Source organism: Babylonia areolata, chromosome 21, assembly GCF_041734735.1.
Source record: "Babylonia areolata isolate BAREFJ2019XMU chromosome 21, ASM4173473v1, whole genome shotgun sequence".
In the NCBI taxonomy this organism is placed as follows: Eukaryota; Metazoa; Mollusca; class Gastropoda; order Neogastropoda; family Buccinidae; genus Babylonia; species Babylonia areolata.
This window is the reverse complement of record NC_134896.1, coordinates 14,803,345-14,823,237: the sequence shown is the minus strand read 5'-3', so window position 1 is coordinate 14,823,237 and position 19,893 is coordinate 14,803,345. Positions and strand designations below refer to the sequence as shown.

Here is a 19,893-nt window from a genome sequence, read left to right as displayed (position 1 = left end):
CACAGCGGTCAGGGTATCGTAGATTGTGAAAAGAGGGGTGAAAAGAAAGGCACACTAAATACACAGCAGTCAGGGTATTGTAGATTGTGAAAAGAGGGGTGAAAAGAAAGGCACACTGAATACACAGTGGTCAGGGCATCGTAGATTGTGAAAAGAGGGGTGAAAAGAAAGGCACACTAAATACACAGCTGTCAGGGTATCATAGATTGTGAAAAGAGGGGTGAAAAGAAAGGCACACTAAATACACAGCGGTCAGGGTATCGTAGATTGTGAAAAGAGGGGGGAAAGAAAGGCACACTAAATACACAGCAGTCAGGGTATCGTAGATTGTGAAAAGAGGGGTGAAAAGAAAGGCACACTAAATACACAGCAGTCAGGGTATCGTAGATTGTGAAAAGAGGGGTGAAAAGAAAGGCACACTGAATACACAGCAGTCAGGGTATCGTAGATTGTGAAAAGAGGGGTGAAAAGAAAGGCACACTAAATACACAGCAGTCAGGGTATCGTAGATTGTGAAAAGAGGGGTGAAAAGAAAGGCTCACCGAATACAATATTTGAGTTTGAATTCGAGTTCTATCAGTGATTGTGTGTGTGTGTGTGTGCGCATGCGCAATGCTTACAGGTTGAATTTTAGGGCCTGGGTGTGATTGATTTGTTTGATATGTCAGCAGTTTCTCTTTAAAAGATCATGAAGGATTCTTCATCTTGTATCATGTATGTTCGTGCTTGAAAAAGCAATACTGTGAAGTTCTTCAGGGATTGTTTTTAGTTTTTCTTCTTTTTTTTTTGGTATTTAATTCTTGCTTTGGTTGGGAGAAAAAGTTTTAGGATGGTATTAATGTACAATAACATCATGATGTTTACCATTACACCAGAAAAAAGACAAAAGTAAGACATTGAAAAAGAAAAGGGGGTAGAAAAAAATAGCAAAAATGTTTCATTTCATCATTTCTGTAAAAGTTGGGATACAGAATTTACTGAGTCAGCAGCATAGAATATTGTATTATTGATAATAAATTTGGGTTGGTCTGTACTTGAAAACATATTTTGTTCAGATTTTGAATATGTATATACTTGTAAGTATCTATTCTGATTTGACAGCTTTTAAAAAATTCTGACCAAGCATAGTACAGTGGAACTAAATGTGTCAGATTTAACATGCATTTTTTCTTTGTTCACACATGAACACTGAACATGTTTACGTGTGTGTGCTGTGGTGTGTGTATGTGTTTGTATGTGTGTGTGTGTGTGTGTTTCAAATATAATTATTTTTTTACATGTGTTTTCAGACCTTTAGGTGACGACTTTGTATTTGCATTCCTGTCTGATGCAAATTGCTATGAAGAATCTCAGCCCCCACAACAGAAATCATCAGCTGCTATTGCAACAACAACAACAGCATTACCTGAGTCTACAGAAGTGATGAGGTCTGTAAACTGTTTGTAAACACTTAACAACTTCAGTATCTCACTCTCAGGTGATGAGGTCTGAAAACTGTTTGTAAACACTTCACAACTTCAGTATCTCACTCTCAGGTGATGAGGTCTGTAAACTGTAAACACGTAACCACTTCAGTATCTCACTCTCAGGTGATGAGGTCTGTAAACTGTAAACACGTAACCACTTCAGTATCTCACTCTCAGGTGATGAGGTCTGTAAACACGTAACCACTTCAGTGTCTCACTCTCAGGTGATGAGGTCTGTAAACTGTAAACACGTAACCACTTCAGTATCTCACTCTCAGGTGATGAGGTCTGTAAACTGTAAACACTTAACAACTTCAGTATCTCACTCTCAGGTGATGAGGTCTGTAAACTGTTTGTAAACACTTAACAACTTCAGTATCTCACTCTCAGGTGATGAGGTCTGAAAACTGTTTGTAAACACTTCACAACTTCAGTATCTCACTCTCAGGTGATGAGGTCTGAAAACTGTTTGTAGTCACTTTAGAATGTTTTAATTTCTTTCTACACTGGTTGTGTGTGTGAACTGTTTGTATCCGCTTTACAAATTCAGTATTTCATTCTATAGTAGTGAGGTCTTGTAAACTGTTTGTGGTCACTTTTCAACCTAAGTAATTCACTTCACAGTGGGTAGGTCAGTAAACAGTTTGTGGTCACTTTTCAACCTAAGTAATTCACTTCACAGTGGGTAGGTCAGTAAACTGTTTGTGGTCACTTTTCAACCTAAGTAATTCACATCACAGTGGGTTGGTCAGTAAACTGTTTGTGGTCACTTTTCAGCCTAAGTAATTCACTTCACAGTGGGTAGGTCAGTAAACTGTTTGTGGTCACTTTTCAGCCTAAGTAATTCACTTCACAATGGGTAGGTCAGTAAACTGTTTGTGGTCACTTTTCAACCTAAGTAATTCACTTCACAGTGGGTAGGTCAGTAAACAGTTTGTTGTCACTTCAGCATCATCATCTTTTTCTACAGTGGCTTGGTCTGTAAACCCTTTCCATTGACCGTACATTGGTTGTTGTTTTTTGCTGCTTTTGTTGTTTGTGCAGGTTGGTGTACATGGATTTGTGTGTTTTGTTGTGTGTGTGTTCAGGGGCATTGCTGCATGGGTGGAGGAGAGGTTGAGAATAATTTTGATTGCTCTCTTTTCTTTTGTTTGTATTCATTTGCTTACATGTTTTGTTACTGTGCAGCACGTAGAGCTTACACTGTGTTTGAGGCGCTGCACTGTATAGATACTTTGTATTATTTTTTTTGTTCTTATTTCATCTTTTGCTGCTTAAAGAGACACAGCTTTAACCAGCACTGCTTGATGCTTACCATCATAACAGGCTAACTCACTCCGGACAGTGAAACACTATAGCGTTCCTGACGTAAGGTAGAGTTCCGGCGGAACAACGGAATGCTATAGTGGTTTTGACAATTAAAAATTTTTCCACGTTTTCCTCATGGGGTAGCATAACAATCGCAGCTACACTGGACATTGCGAACATGTCAAGGGTCTAATGGAAAGTTTCTTCATGAGATTCCCTAACAACACACTCCACAGCGAGCCAGCGAGTTCAGGACCCCACACAACAAGCTAATCTGCATACGTATCGAAAATGGCGTCGCAGGCGATACAAGTGGAAATTTTTGGAGCAAACTAGATCACGACAGCAGCTTTTACTGCTGCTGAAGTGATTGAAATGCTTCAAACTGAAGGTTTCAACATCGACGAGGATGATAAAGACTTTGAATAAAGTATCTGCAGTGAAGAAAGCTACCAGCAAGAAGTTACTGATAGTGACTCAGCTTCTAAGAGCAGTAAAGAGGGAGGGGGATGGGCGTTCACTTAATGTGAGGAGAGGGGTCAGTGGGTCAAGTACAGTGAGTTTCATTCAGTTACTTTATGTTTTGTATTTTTTGTGATTTTTTTCCTAACCCTAACAAATGGGTTGTCTGCAGGGAAAATCAAGGGAGAGAACTATTCGTCCGGAGTGAGTTAAAAGTGAAACTTAAGGTCCTATAACCTTTTACAATCTTTTGCAATCTTTAACCCCTAACCCTTGATATATATATTTCCACCATATGGCCAATGCTCTGCAGGTCATCAACAACCAGCTTGAAAAGCAGACGTGCTCACGACATCTCTGAAAGCGACTCAGAAGGCGAGGTTTCTTCCAGACCTGACATCAAGTTGAGCAACTCTGGACGCGATTCATCGCTATCACACACCAACAGGACCAGACCAGCAGGGGTGTCGTGCAGTAGTCCACCATCAAGGGGAGGTCAGTCCCATCCACCAGCAGGACCATTGAACCACAGAGAGAAGACTGCAGCTCCAGCCGTGACTTTAGATGCTGGGGTCTCCAAGCTTCAAAAAGTGCCATCGTTCTCCAGTTATCAAGGGTCAGAGGACAGTGGGAAATCAGTGACATCCTCTCCTGTTGAGGACTTTGTGCTCCGGCCCGGAACATTTGAAGTGGTGCTGTGTGTCGACAACAGAGAGTTCTATGGAAGGTGAGATGTGTAACTTGTTCTTAACCTGTGAAATGTTTTGCGTTGAGCATCGTGTAAAATCATGAAGGAAACTGAATATATTGCAGTTTATGAAATGCTGCAAGCAAGAGACAGAAACAGAAGAAAAAAAAACAACAAAAACGTGTGCGTGAGTGTGCATATTGTGCAAAAAGTGGAATTTTCAAAAACGGCAACAATTTTTTTTTTTTTAAAGTGGGGGTGGGGGGTAAGAATCTGATAAGATACTGCACACATGTGTGTCTGATAAGTGGCATTTCTGCAAACATTACTTGGATGTTGATAGATTATAATCAAATGTTCAAAGTTTTAGGTTTTGTTAGATAGGAAATACTTTAAGCAAGTATTAAATGACAGGTTAACATCCATTATATTGCGTTGTATTAATTTTTGTCACAACAGATTTGTTTGTGACATGGGGGGGCTGATCTTCCCAGGGAGAATGCATTTCCAGAGTGCAACACTGCCCATTTCATTTTTTCTGTCTGCAAGTTTATTTGTTTTACCATCAAAGTGGATATTGTTTTCTATAGAATTTTGCCAGTGACAGCCCGTTTGTTGCCATGTGGCCTTTCTACATGTGCTAAGTGCATGCTGCACATGGGACCTGTTTGATATCTCCTCCAAAAGAACAGAACCCAGACCACCAGTGAAGTTTTAGTGCAGTGTTGGGAGAAAAACCCTGGTCCCTATCAGTAGTATATGGATCTGAAACCATGGACACTTGCTTTCTAGTCAGGTGTATTACCACTAGGCCACTGCTTCACAGGAGTCAAAGATTGTTCTTAAACCACTTCCATTACATTTCATGCAAAAATTGACTATGTACTCCTGCCTCTAAGTCTACAATGAAACCAGCACACTTTGGCATGTCTAGCAAACACACACACAACACACTCACACACACACACACACTCACACACATATGTGCGTGCAGTCAGTCGAGCAGCAAGTCCCTCCTTCCGGACCTGGTGAGGAACGGTGTGACCTGCGACCTCCGCCTGCTGAACGTGGGCGACCTGCTGTGGGTGGCCAGGGAGAAGATGGTGCCCCCCCCTGGAGAACAGCCCCTGGTGGGAAGTGATGGGCAGCTTCAGCCTGTCCGGAGAGAGCTGGTGCTGAACTATGTGGTGGAGAGGAAGCGGATGGATGACCTGGTCAGCAGCATGATCGGGGGCCGGCTGAAGGAACAGAAAGTGAGTTCACTGGGGACTTTGTGGGCAGTCACCGAAGTCTGGAAAAAAGCATCATTGGTGATTGAGGAAGGAACAGAAAGTGAGTTCACTGGGGGCTTTGTGGGCAGTCATCGCTCTGGAAAAAAGCATCATAGGTGATTGAGGAAGGAACAGAAAGTGAGTTCACTGGGGACTTTGTGGGCAGTCATTGAAGTCTGGAAAAAAGCATCATAGGTGATTGAGGAAGGAACAGAAAGTGAGTTCACTGGGGACTTTGTGGGCAGTCATCGCTCTGGAAAAAAGCATCATAGGTGTTTGAGGAAGGAACAGAAAGTGAGCTCACTGGGGGCTTTGTGGGCAGTCATAGCTCTGGAAAAAAGCATCATAGGTGATTGAGGAAGGAACAGAAAGTGAGTTCACTTGGGACTTTGTGGGCAGTCATGGCTGCTTACATGGTGGTGTAAATAAACAAAACTGATCATACACGTAAAATGTTACATGTTTGTATGAGTGTGTATGCGTGCGTGACTTAAACCTGACTGAATTACACAGGAAATAAATGATGAGTGCCCAACGGCAGACTTCATCCAGGTAGCAGCCTATTGTGCAAATGACCCCATGTTTGTAAAGCACTTAGAGCTTGGTCTCCAACCAAGGATAGGCGTTATATAAGTATCCATATCAATCATTTATTCAATCATGGAAGTCTGGAAAAAAACATCATAATTGATTGATGCTCACACTTGCCAGGCTTGGGAGCTTGGGGTATTTAGAACATAACTTCTTCTTCTTCTTCTTCTGCATTCACTCGTATGCACACGAGTGGGCTTTTACATGTATGACTGTTTTTACCCCACCATGTAGGCAGCCATACTTCATTTTCGGGGGGGTGTATGCTGGGTATGTTCTTGTTTCCATAACCCACCGAACACTGACATGGATTACAGGATCTTTAACATGCGTATTTGATCTTCTGCTTGCATATACACACGAAGGGGGTTCAGGCACTAGCAGGTCTGCACATATGTTGACCTGGGAGATCGTAAAAATCTCTACCCTTTACCCACCAGGCGCCATCACCGTGATTCAAACCCGGGACCCTCAGATTGACAGTCCAACGCTTTAACCACTCGGCTATTGGGCCCGTCAGAACATAACAATCTTGAATTACATATGAATATAATGATGTGAGTATTCAATGTCTGCCCCTTTGTCAGTCTGGTCTATTCAAATCTATATGCATACTTACATATACACATAAAGTTATGCATGTATACTTATGAATTTGTTAACAATCATCATTTGAAATGGCACCTTGACACAGGCTGACATTCTAACATCATCATTCAAACAGTTCAGATATGAAAAGACATGATTATTTCATGAGGGTAATACAGTCACAAAATTCAGATTTTTTTTTTTTTAAACAGATTTCTGTTATTAAAGCAGGGATTCAGCTGAAATTTGCCAATGAAATTAACTTTATTCGCATATGGATGGGGGCAAAATATTGAATTTCCTTTGAAGAAAAAAAATTGGATCAATTGTTGTCCCTTGTCTCATGACTCTTTCTGTCTGTCTGTCTCTCCTTCTCCCTTTCATCGGTGTAAAATAATCGTTTGTTTCAGTTTCGCTTAAAGCACAGTGGTCTTCAGGAAAAAATAATCTTGATAGAAAGCTATGGTTCCATGCAGCACTTCAGCATATCAGAGGATCGCATAAAACAGGCCATTGCCAATTCTGAGGTGAGCAGTTTTCTTTTTTGTTGCCCTCTTCCTTGTCTAACTAAAGTGGGTGTGTTGTTGTTGTTTTTTTCTCTTTCTCTTTTTCTGTCTCTCTATCTCTCTCTGTCATCCTCTGTCTGTCTCTCCCCTACGATATCTCTCTTGTTTTATAATATGGTTTGTTGTTTCTTTATCATTTTGCTGTATGCGAAACATTTTTTTTTGGTTTTATTTGTCTACCTTGGTGTGTGTGTATGTGTGTGTGAGTGTGTGTGTGTGTTAGTATGTGTGTATGAGTGTGAATGTGTTTTTGTGTGTGTGTGTGTTTGAGTGCACATATGTGCATATGTTCTGCTGGAGATGACCTGTGATCTCCCTGTGTTTTAGCTGGCCTCTATATTTTGTGCATGTGTCTAAGGCAAAGGAAACAAAGACAAAGTGTGGAATTTGCACATATCTGACATTTAATGACTGGTTATATGGCATTGTGGAATGATGTGTTGTGTTTGGGTTTTTTTACAAAAAGGGTGATGTTAAAAAGTGCTTTCAGTTTTCTTTCTTTCTTTGTTTTCAAGGGCTAGGTAAAAAAGAAAAAAAAAAGAAACATAATGTATGCTTAATTTACTACCTCAGAGTTTCAGTGTCAGTCTCTCAAAGAGGCATCACCACGTTAAGACAAATCCATGCATGCTACACTTCATCTGTTAGGCAGAGGCCTGACCAGCAGTCAGGCCTTGAGTGCATGCATATATATTTGTGTACTTATCAGTTTGGACTTCTACAGAATTTTGCAAGAGGACAACCCTTTGTTGCCATGGGTTCTTTTTCAGTGCGCCAAGTGCGTGCTGCTGCACAATGAATCTCAGTTTGTTGTCTCATCAGAATGACCAGATGATCAGATTGATTTTACCAGTAAAACTCAGGAGAAAGGGTGAGAGCGGACTCGAATCCATACCCTCACGGACACTGTACTGGCATATGAGCATCTGAACTTGCCCTCAGAAAATGATAATAAAAATGACTTATTCATTCCTTTCTTCATTCATTCAGATCATCGATGGCTTCACAGTGAAGCAGACCTCTGATGCCAAGGAGACGGCAGCCTACCTGACACTGATGACTCGCTACCTGCAGAGTCACTACCAGGTGAGGACAAGCCAGTTTCACTTTCAGTTTCAAGGTGTCTGAGCATGTGAACAGATCCTTGTACACCACACCACATCCACTGTATAAAAAAAACCCAGTCCTTTTAAAGCAGCAGCAGATGGCTGCAGATGCCTGATCTTCATATGAAACCAGTACGCTGATCAGGCCTGGAGAGAGCCTATCTTAGTTTTGTGTAAAGAGTTGACATAAGAATGGAAGTCAGGCAGGCAGTTGTCCAGCTTTATAGAATTTCATGCTTTGTAGATTTAATGATAATATAATCCTTTTTTTTTTTTAAACAGTAATGTAATGCATATTAATGTAATGAAATGAATCGAATGATAAACACACAAGATGAAGTAGAAATATATGAAAGAGTTGGGTTTTTTAAGTCATTGAATCACAGTCATTGAAATTGTTAAAACACAATTGACATTGCAGAACAAAACACTGAGGTCCTGCAGTCGAGAAACCATCAAAGAACTGGGGATACGATTTGACATCAGTGACACGGAACAGATGTTGATGCCGTTTAATCACTTCAATCAAGCTTCTCTGAAAAACAAGGTTGGTGGTTGTGTGCTGCTGACGATAATTTGTTGTTCACTTCAAACTTCTCTGAAAAACAAGGTTGGTGGTTGTGTGCTGCTGATGATAATTTGTTGTTCACTTCAAACTTCTCTGAAAAACAAGGTAGGTGGTTGCATGCTGCTGATGATAATTTGTTGTTCACTTCAAACTTCTCTGAAAAACAAGGTTGGTGGTTGTGTGCTGCTGATGATAATTTGTTGTTCACTTCAAACTTCTCTGAAAAACAAGGTTGGTGGTTGTGCTGCTGATGATAATTTGTTGTTCACTTCAAACTTCTGAAAAACAAGGTTGGTGTTTGCATACTGATGATGATAATTTGTTCACTTCAAACTTTTCTGAAAACAAGGTTGATGTTTGCATGCTGTTGATGATAATTTGTTCACTTCAAACTTTTCTGAAAAACAAGGTTGGTGTTTGCATACTGATGATGATAATTTGATCACTACCATGAAACTTCTCTGAAAAACAAGGTTGATGTTTGCATATTGATGATGATAATTTGTTCACTTCAAACTTTTCTGAAAAACAAGGTTGGTGTTTGCATACTGATGATGATAATTTGTTCACTTCAAACTTTTCTGAAAAACAAGGTTGGTGTTTGCTTGCTGATGATGATAATTTGATCACTTCAATCAAGTTTCTCTGATAAACTAAGTGTTTGCTTGCTGATGATGATAATTTGATCATTTCAATCAAGCTTCTCTGACAAACAAGCTTGGTGTTTGCATACTGATGATGATAATTTGATAACTTCAATCAAACTTCTCTGATAAACTGCTTGCATGCTGATAATGATAACAGCAAACACCATGACTTGTGACCAGTGGTAGTAGCAGTAACAAGGATAATGGCAATTGATAGATCTTATGAAAGAATGTTAATTTCCACTTCAACACTGAACACAACTATTCAAAAATTCTCTTTCATGTTTACATCTTCCTTTATTCCTTTTTTTTATAGTTAAAAAGAAAGAGAAAGAAATCCAGTGTTCCATGACCTGCATGCAGCTGAGATGGGAGAGGGAAAGGGTTATAAAGAATGAGATTTTGTGCTGTTCCATTCCTTTTCTGTATTTGCTGCCTATCCATCCGTCTTGTGGAATATCTGTTTATTTTATTTCTCAAAAAACAGGTTGAGATATCTCTCGAACTGTCTAGTGGAGTATCTTTTTATTTTATGTCTAAAATCCATATTGATATATGTATTACCCCTGAAACCGGCGTATGGGTGCCTTCATGGCTGGGTAAAAACGGTCATACACGTGAAAGCCCGCTAGTGTACATGTGAGTGAACGTTGGAGTTGCAGCCCACAAACAAAAAAGAAGAAGATATATATGTCTGTCCATCATATCTAGCAGTGTTTCTGTCCATCTTATTTCCCTGACAGCCATTGACGGTGACTGAGCTGTTTGCGAAACAGCTGATACAGCTGTGGGGGATGTCTGCAGAGAAGGCTAGAGCTGTGGTGGACAGGTACCCCACGCCTACCAGGTTGGTACATGTCATCGGTACACCTGACACTGTCTCCCTGTGTCATAATCATCCCTTTGTCTGATGTAGGGTCTATCTGTCTGTTTATACATACATACATACATATCTGTCTATCTATCTATCTATCTATCTATCTGTACAGATCTATACATACATATCTGTGTATCTATCTATCTATCTATCTATCTGTACAGATCTATCTATCTATCAAGACATATATATATATATATATATATATATATACACATGTATATGATACTGATGTTAATATAAATAAATATATATATACATAAATGCTAATGTTGATGTATGTAATATAGATATAATGATAATACTAATACTGTTGTACATTTGTATGCCGCCCTTTCTATCTAAAAGTACAAGGCACTTTACATGAAAGAAAAAGCTACAAATTACAACTGAAATGAACCACTGATGGATCTCCCCCTCTCTCTCTCTCTCTCTCTCTCTCTCTCTCTCTCTCTCCCTCCCTCTCTGATTTGATTTGCTCTCTCTCTCTCTCTCTCTCTCTCTCTCTCTCTCTCTCTCTCTCTCTTTTTAAGATCAAGGTCAAATACTGAGCTGACAATTCCATTGGCCAGTCATCAACCACTGAAGCTCTGAAGCTGGGTACATGAACTTGTATCTTATTGTAATGTCTGCTCAGATGGCATATTCTTGTTTTCACTTAAAATTACATCACATTAAAGTCTTCATGCATTTTAAGTTTGTCATACAATTTCTGACATTTACCTGTGGGCTAAATCTGTGTTCTGTCAATGGTACAACTGTAAGCGATGTTTGTTGCTGTTTTTTTTTTTTAGTTGTTGTTTTTTTGTTGTTGTTGCTGACTGTTCTTTTTTTTGCACATTTACACATAATTGAAATAGTAGTGATAAGGAGAAATATACTTACACAGCACTGAATCTTGTGCACAGACAAATCAAAGCACTATCACCACTCATTCACATGCATGCATTATTCAGATTCAGAGAGATGAAAGTAAACAAAAGAAAGAGATTATTTGAATTTACAAATATGTGTACATTGAAGGCAATAGAATTTTTTTCAATAACCTACTGACCAGAACTGGGGAAGGTGGGAATTACTTTTGAAAGAGGCGAGTTTTAAGGCTAGACTTGAAGCAGCTGTGTGTAGAAATCTGATGAAATGAAAAAGGGAATATGTGAAAGTATAAGGTCTGAAGACAGAAAGAACAGAGGCTGACAGTACAATGTTTGAATCCGGGAATATTTACAGAGTGGATCTGAAGCTTATTGTAGAGAGTGAGACGGGGCGTAGAGGTGAAGGCAGTCACAGAGACAAGAAAGGGCAGATTTTTTTTACTTTGATTATTTTCTGTGTTAGACAGGAAGCAACGGAAAGATTATTTGCAAGAGGGGAGTGACTGCTCATATCTTTTCTTTTTGAGTCAAGCATCAGAGTTTTGTTTACATTGATGACTCAGTACCTGTTGTTTCCTCATACAAAACTTCTGCAACACATTTTTTGTTCATTATTCATTTAATGGAAAATGAAGATATGAAAAATTGGAAGATTTCTCATTCTTGTCATCTTAATTTAAATGCAGATTGTGTGGAGATAGATTATCATTCAAAAATGTAATTTTGAGACTGCTAGCTGCAGCTACTTTGGTTTCGCCACTTGGGTAGAGTAGTATTTTGCACAGGAGAGGAGTTAGACCCCTGTTGGAGTCTGTAACAGTAGGTCATGGTAAGTATGTTAGATTAACTGCAGTTTTAGGGGGAAAACTTAGCTTTTTATGAAATGAATATGAATTTCATGTACACTGGATTTTTTCACTGATCCTGTCCTCAACATTTGTTGGTCAGCATCATTGTCATAATGAGCAGTCTTTACCTTGAATTTTTAATTGTGACAACAATTGTGTCACTGTTGTTCCAGATTGTTTGAAGCCTATGACGCATGCATGTCGGAAAAGGAGAGAGAGTCCTTGCTGGCCAATTTGAAGTATGGCAAAAATCTCAGGTAACGTACGCATCTGTTTAACCAAATAACATGACATTTTATCAGTATTTTGTGCTCTCTTCAAGTGGTTTTAAGAACTTAATGCCGTTGAAGGAAAGGCAGAATGGTGAGATTTATAGTTCCATCCATGAAACAGGGAGTTTGAAATTGGTCACATCACCACATTATGAACGAGAAAATGCAGCTGCTGTTGACATACACATGGTGTTATTGTACTGTATTACTCTTTTGTCACAACAATTTCAATTCGGGCTGCTCTCCACAGGGAGAGCATGTCATTACACTGAGTATGCCACCATTTTTTTTTGTATTTTTTCCTACCTGCAGTTTTATTTGTTTTCCTAACGAAGCGGATTTTTCTCTGGGATCTCGGTTTAGCGTCTCATCCGAATGACTAGCGTTCAGACCACCACCCAGGGTCTAGTGGAGGGGGAGAAAGTACTTTCAGCTATGGGATTCGAAGCAGTGTGCTCAGATTCTCTCGCTTCCTAGGCGGATGTGTTGCCTCTAGGCCATCACTTCACTTGTTGGTGACTTGGGCTGGGTTGCATAATGTGGAGAGGTGACCTAATGGAAGCAAGTGTCCACAGGTTTAGGCATGCACTGGACCAGGATTTTCACTTCCCCCGCACCCCCAATTCCCATCCACTAAACCCTGAGCAGTGGTCTGGGTGTTAGTCTTTCGGATGAGACAATAAACTGAGGTCCCTCATGCAGCATGCTCTTACCACCCATAAATGAGCCCACTGCAACAAAGGGGTTGTCCGTGGTGAAAGTCTTTTGAAAAATCCATTTTGATAGTAAGACAAATACACTTGCAGACAGAGAAAAAGAAAGAAATAAAGGCAGGGTTGGCACTGACTTATGGTGAGGCGCTCTCCCTGAGGAGAGCAAACTGATTTTCACACAGAGAAATTCATTGTCACAAAAAAGTAATACAATACAATACAATCAGTGGTCTTTGCAGCACTATGTGTGTTTTACTCTAAAAGTTGTCCTCCGTCTATGGATTTAGCATAAACTTTGGGGTATTCTTGACGCTAAGCAAACTTGGCGCTGTTAAGATTGCTTTTGCAACCCAGCCCTGTTTAACAAGATGATGACTGAATATTACCCTTATCTGAGATCTTGTTTTGTGTCAAAGGATTGAAGTGAGAGTGATTTACTTCAAGTTAACATTGAAACATCTTGTATCTTTTATGTATGCATATTGGTTGACTGTATTAATCATAGAAATGAAGACAGTCTGTAAAAAAAAAAAAAAAAAATGAGGGTTGTAAAATAAGACTCATTTTCATAAGAAGTGTCAATGTTTCAGACCATAGATCTTTCTTCAAGGACCTGAGAAGAGCCTATGGTCAGAAACGTTGACACTTTTTATCAAAGCTAGTCTTATTTTTACGACCCACGATTGTAGTTTTTTGGTGGGTTTTTTTTAATAGACTTTCTCCAAATTGTATGATAATCACAGTCAACCAGCATGTATACTTGAAAGACGTAAAATGTTTAAACTGTCTATTTATAAGTATTTTTGACTCAGCAGTCATTTTTTTGGTTTTTGTTTTATCGCCATATCAATAAAAAGAATTAATGTGTTTCAGGAATCTGGGCATAGCTTTGAGCAGGCAAGTGGCACAGTTGTACACCACAAGGATGCTGACATAAAACACACACAAATACAACGTCGGTGATCAAGTCACAGCAATGTTATGTCAGACTGCATTTTTCTTCATCGGCAGCATTTTTCTAAGTCTCAGAGGATTGCCTCTGGTTTGGCATGTTCTTGCTCTTTTTGCTCTTAAAATCATGTGCTATTTCTGTATGTGTGCGTGTAGTGTGTGTGTGTGTGTGCGTGTGTGTATCCGTGTCTGTTTGTGTGTGTGTTTTTGTGTGTTCATGCATGTGTGAGTATGTGTGTGTGTATGACTTGAGCCTAAATTCTTCAAGATTGACGTAGAAAGAAAAGACATGTGATATTCATTGGTATGTGCATGTGTTGATGTGAATACTGTTCCACCAATTTCAATACAGTTTGTTTTTGCATTGCCTTATTTGCTTTACTATATAATCAGTTGTTTACAGTATGATGATATTTTTGTAAAGCTGGCATGAACATGAAATGTTTGCAAGTAAAGTTTTATAAATGGACCGCTAGTGTGGAAAGCAGTCTGGCTTTTTTTCCCTTTTGGGGGGATGGGAGGAGGGGAGGGATTAGTAAATATACAAGTATACACTTTCTGTTAGTGCTTCGTTGTGTGTGTTCATGTGTGTGTGTGCATGGAAAAAAAAAATCATTCATCTTACAAGCAAGGTCAAGAGATTTGTTTAGTAAAGTGTAAGAAGAAGGTGGAAGGAAGAAAGAGGAACGACATACCTCCCCCTTCCAACCCCTCCCCCATCACCTCCCCTCCCTCCACATCCCCTTAAAGTTGTCTCACTGACAGCAAGGCGACGTGGAAAGTAGAGAGCTCTTCAACACATGCAGCTTCTCTCTGTTGCATTATGATAACAACGAGACCACACTGCCTCACAACAGCCAACAACATGAGGGACAAGGTTCATCCTTCCTACACTCCAAGCAAACTAAAGTTCCGGCCAGAAACGGAGGACATCATTTGTATTGTCTGGGTTTTTTTTGTTTTGTTTTGATTTTTGTGTGAAGAAACAAGCAGGAAGAGGATTCCAACAAATGAAGAGCACTGACGGCCATCATTTGACCAGCCAGCAATCTGCACAACCGTACGATCAGATTCAGTCTCAGTTTCAAGAAGCATGCGGACTGATCCATATACGTTATACTGCGTCTGTGTAGACAAAACAATAAAGGAGGAGACCCCTGACCTGTGCATAAACCCAACAGTGCTGGTCATGCCTTCAGAGTCTACCCTAGGTATATATAAAAGAAACAAAACCAACAAATACTTAACTATCTTGAAATATAATAAAAATGAAAACTTTGAAGATGGCAAACGATTTATTAAAAATAAAAAAAATTAAAAAAGAATGACAAAATGGGCCCCGTTCAGTAAACTTGTGTGTACCAACACGCGTGCATATTCACACAAATATGCAAATGCACAGCAACACACACACACTCACACATGGGCGCACACACACCCAAACGAGCATGCAAATGCACAGCAACACACACTCACACGTGTGCGCGCACACACCCACACAAGCATGCAAATGCACAGCAACACACTCACACATGTGCAAGCACACACCCACACAAGCACGCAAATGCACAGCAACACACACACACTCACATATGGGCGCACACAACACACACAGAGATGCCCATACCTCAACCAACAAACACACATCCATGTCCTGCACTGGGCAACAATTCAACCATCAGCAATGACCCCCACCAACAACAACGCCAGGCAGCACAATTATATTATTCTCAAAAGTTAAGGTATTTCAAAGACAGCACAGCCATTGGTGTTGTATTGCAATGATCGGACAATGCCGCCAGGACCCAGAGTCACAACAGCCCAGGTCCAACAGGGCCCAATCTGGTACTCAATGCCACAGGGACCGAACTGAATCAACGTTTCAAAAAGTTATTCTGTTAAATCCCAGTATGATTGTGACCCGGCGTTGGGCCCTAGGAGAGCTTCTTGGGCCTTGATGGCATCAAAAATAGCACCCTGGTTACGGATGGATTCTGAAAAAGTGTCATACAGTGGTTAATTTGAAAGGTTTGATCCCTGTTTCCGGTAACAAGATTCCTTGTCTTTGTGTCATTCAGTTGTAATTTACAGTTCACTGTAACAAGATTCTTTGTGTCATTCAGGTGTAATTTACAGTTCACTGTAACAAGATTCTTTGTGTCATTCAGTTGTAATTTACAGTTCACTGTAACAAGATTCTTTGTTTTTGTGTCATTCAGGTGTAATTTACAGTTCACTGTAACAAGATTCTTTATCTTTGTGTCATTCAGGTGCAATTTACAGTTCACTGTAACAAGATTCTTTGTTTTTGTGTCATTCAGGTGCAATTTACAGTTCACTGTAACAAGATTCTTTGTCTGTCATTCAGGTGTAATTTACAGTTCACTGTAACAAGATTCCTTGTCTTTGTGTCATTCAGGTGTAATTTACAGTTCACTGTAACAAGATTCTTTGTGTCATTCAGGTGTAATTTACAGTTCACTGTAACAAGATTCCTTGTCTTTGTCTGTCATTCAGGTGTAATTTACAGTTCACTGTAACAAGATTCTTTGTCTGTCATTCAGGTGTAATTTACAGTTCACTGTAACAAGATTCCTTGTCTTTGTGTCATTCAGGTGTAATTTACAGTTCACTGTAACAAGATTCTTTGTCTGTCATTCAGGTGTAATTTACAGTTCACTGTAACAAGATTCCTTGTCTTTGTGTCATTCAGGTGTAATTTACAGTTTACTGTAACAAGATTCCTTGTGTCATTCAGTTGTAATTTACAGTTCACTGTAACAAGATTCTTTGTGTCATTCAGTTGTAATTTACAGTTTACTGTAACAAGATTCTTTGTGTCATTCAGTTGTAATTTACAGTTCACTGTAACAAGATTCTTTGTTTTTGTGTCATTCAGGTGTAATTTACAGTTCACTGTAACAAGATTCTTTATCTTTGTGTCATTCAGGTGCAATTTACAGATTCTTTATCTTTGTGTCATTCAGGTGCAATTTACAGTTCACTGTAACAAGATTCTTTGTTTTTGTGTCATTCAGGTGCAATTTACAGTTTACTGTAACAAGATAGCGTGTCTTTGTGTCTGTCATTCACTTGAAATTTATTTTGAGACATTCAAGATTTAACTGCAAAGGTGCAAGATTCCATCGCGGGGAGCAGTGGTTTGATTAAACAACAATATTGTGAAATGAGTTGCACAGCTGTGTATGACAAGCACATTCAGTGTGAAAGACAGTGTGCTTCAAGACACGAGAGAGGAAACTGCTCAGATGTGCATACTGCATCTGGTATAGAATGATCGTCATTGTGGTTCCAAACTGGTTCTGACAGATCTAGAACAATGAGACGAGATCTTAAGAAAAATAGAACAGAAGGCTTGTTTCCGTGTCCTTACATCAAAGGGAGGGCTGAAGGGAAGGCTAAAGAGTGCCCCCCACGCCCACCCCCACCTCATTAAGTGTGAAGTAATCTTCAACAAGATAAAGGTGTTCACCTGAAGGAAGAAGAAGGATCCCTGTTATGATCGTTCACTGATACATGCCACTGCATCTGCAAATCCACAAGAACACAAAACTCTAGGGGCGTCGGGGAGATTTCTCGTCACAAAACTGCAGCATCAAAATGAGTGCATTTAGTACGGCAGTTACAGAACACACACACACACATGCACCCATCATTCTTTTTTTTTTTTTTTTTACATGTTCGCGTGTCCTCTATGTGATGCAGCTCTCACGTCGCTCTGTATGTGTATGTGTGCGTGCGTGCACACGTGTGTATGTGTGTGTGTGTGTGATGGGGTTGGGTGGGGGCATGCCCACGTCAAGAACACGGAAGGCCAGCGTTTGCTGCCATGCCCTTTACGTTTCCAACAGGCAAAGTGGCTGCGTGACGTCATTAGGCTATTGGATTCCCACGGTACATTGATCACTGCCGAGGTACGACCGCTCCGGCCCTCTGATCCCAGGCCCGCACGCAATTGCCGAGCTCATTTCGCTTTCTCATTTAGTTAGTGTAAATGCAGTTAGGAACCTTCGACTGCAGGGACCTGCAGTCAGCTGATGTTACTGGCATACTCCAAACCTCCACTGCCTTGTTTCTGTGTGTGTGCGTGTGAGAGAGAGAGAGAGAAGAACTTGCTGAAGGATCTCTGAAGAATCCTGATATAACCAAACTTTTTGTGCAGCAAGAACGGTTAGTTCTCTTTTATGAATACCGTAAAGGTAATATTGATTCTCTCTCTCTCTCTCTCTCTCTCTCTCTCTCTCTCTCTCTCTCTCTCTCTCTCTCTCTCTCTCTGTGTGTGTGTGTGTGTGTGTGTGTGCACGAGTGGTTTGCGTTGTAATTTCATTTCTTATTCGTTCATTCTTTTTCATCAAGAAGTCCATGTGATGGTGTGTGTCTTTTGATTCTCCTCTCTTTCAATTAACTCGTTGGGATGCAAATCTTCCAGACTACTCCCGTCAGAATTGTTTTTTGATTCTCCCCTCTTTGATTAATCCATTGGAATGCAGATCTTCCTGACTCCTCCCGTTAGAACTGTTTTTCGCTGTTTTCAAAGACGATTTCGAAGTAGTGACATAAGGCTATTGGATTCCTACAGCTCAATGGTGACTCCCAAGGCAAGGCAGGTCCAGGCGGTGTAAAGCCTCAGTCTACACCCCTCCTCCCACTGGATTGCACCCGTGGGTCATTCCGGGGTTCAATCAAGCTGTAATTGATAGAGGAAGTGGGGTTGTTCTAGGCTAGTCTTTATTGACCGCCCTCCCACGCCCACCCCCCGACCCTCCTCCACACACACACACACACACACACACACACACACACACCTCCATACAACTTAACAGAAGCATGGGTACGGGAGATCTACTTTAATTTTTACCTACATTGCTTCTAACTGGGCCAAATTTATCTCCAGTGGTCATTTCAAGCTAGCCTTAAGAAAGCCTCAATATCCATTCACGAGGAGCTGGGCGAGGGGGGTGGTTGAATCCAGCTAGGTGGTTCAGCTTTGAACAGCTGAAGTTTACCCGCGGGACTAGACTACACAAACCCAGGCAGGCGTTGATATGGACGAGCCAGATTTGAGCCCCGGCGGAGTAAAAATCAGCGGGAGTGCGAATGAGGCTGCACGCTACTCCTGAACTCTTGGCTCAAGACAGACTTGGTCCTCTTTGTTCAAGGCAGGTCCTGGTCTTCTTTGTTCAAGACAGACCTGGCCCTCTTTGTTCACGGCAGACCTGGCCCTCTTTGTTCAAGGCAGACCTGCAGACCTGGCCCTCTTTGTTAAAGACAGACCTGCAGACCTGGTCCTCTTTGTTCAGGGCAGACCTGGCCCTCTTTGTTCAGGGCAGACCTGCAGACCTGGCCCTCTTTGTTAAAGACAGACCTGCAGACCTGGCCCTCTTTGTTCAAGGCAGACCTGGCCCTCTTTGTTCAGGGCAGACCTGGCCCTCTTTGTTCAAGGCAGACCTGCAGACCTGGCCCTCTTTGTTAAAGACAGACCTGCAGACCTGGCCCTCTTTGTTCAAGGCAGACCTGGCCCTCTTTGTTCAGGGCAGACCTGGCCCTCTTTGTTCACGGCAGACCTGGCCCTCTTTGTTCAAGGCAGACCTGGCCCTCTTTGTTCAAGGCAGACCTGCAGACCTGGCCCTCTTTGTTCAAGGCAGATCTGGCCCTCTTTGTTCAGGGCAGACCTGGTCCTCTTTGTTCAAGGCAGACCTGCAGACCTGGCCCTCTTTGTTCACGGCAGACCTGCAGACCTGGCCCTCTTTGTTCAAGGCAGACCTGCAGACCTGGCCCTCTTTGTTCAAGGCAGACCTGGCCCTCTTTGTTCAAGGCAGACCTGGCCCTCTTTGTTCAAGGCAAACCTGGTCTCTGTCTCTCTATTTCTCGCTGTTATTCTCTCTCTCTCTCTCTCTCTCTCTCTCTCTCTCTCTCTCTCTCTCTCTCTCTCTCTCTCTCTAACCCCCCCCCCCAACCCGCCCCCTTTTCAGTTGAATATTTCTTCCCCTGCCATCGATTTTCACAAATGATGATTTCTAATTAATGATAATAATAATAATCACCATTATGACAGAAAAAAAAAACACAAATAAT

The 19,893-nt window shown here is 40.9% G+C and overlaps 1 protein-coding gene across 1 annotated transcript in view; it reads left to right on the top strand.

Moving 5' to 3' along the window:
* LOC143296566 (structure-specific endonuclease subunit MUS81-like) overlaps positions 1-14,252 on the top strand; it is a 28,934-nt gene extending 14,682 nt beyond the window's left edge. The window contains exons 13-21 of the mRNA XM_076608589.1: positions 1,290-1,427; positions 3,550-3,963; positions 4,919-5,177; positions 6,785-6,901; positions 7,931-8,026; positions 8,468-8,593; positions 10,005-10,108; positions 12,035-12,118; positions 13,720-14,252. Of these exons, the coding sequence (XP_076464704.1) occupies positions 1,290-1,427; positions 3,550-3,963; positions 4,919-5,177; positions 6,785-6,901; positions 7,931-8,026; positions 8,468-8,593; positions 10,005-10,108; positions 12,035-12,118; positions 13,720-13,783 (1,402 nt within the window). The 3' untranslated portion in view covers positions 13,784-14,252. The remainder of the gene's footprint in view (positions 1-1,289; positions 1,428-3,549; positions 3,964-4,918; positions 5,178-6,784; positions 6,902-7,930; positions 8,027-8,467; positions 8,594-10,004; positions 10,109-12,034; positions 12,119-13,719) is intronic.
* The last annotated feature ends 5,641 nt before the right edge of the window (positions 14,253-19,893 follow it).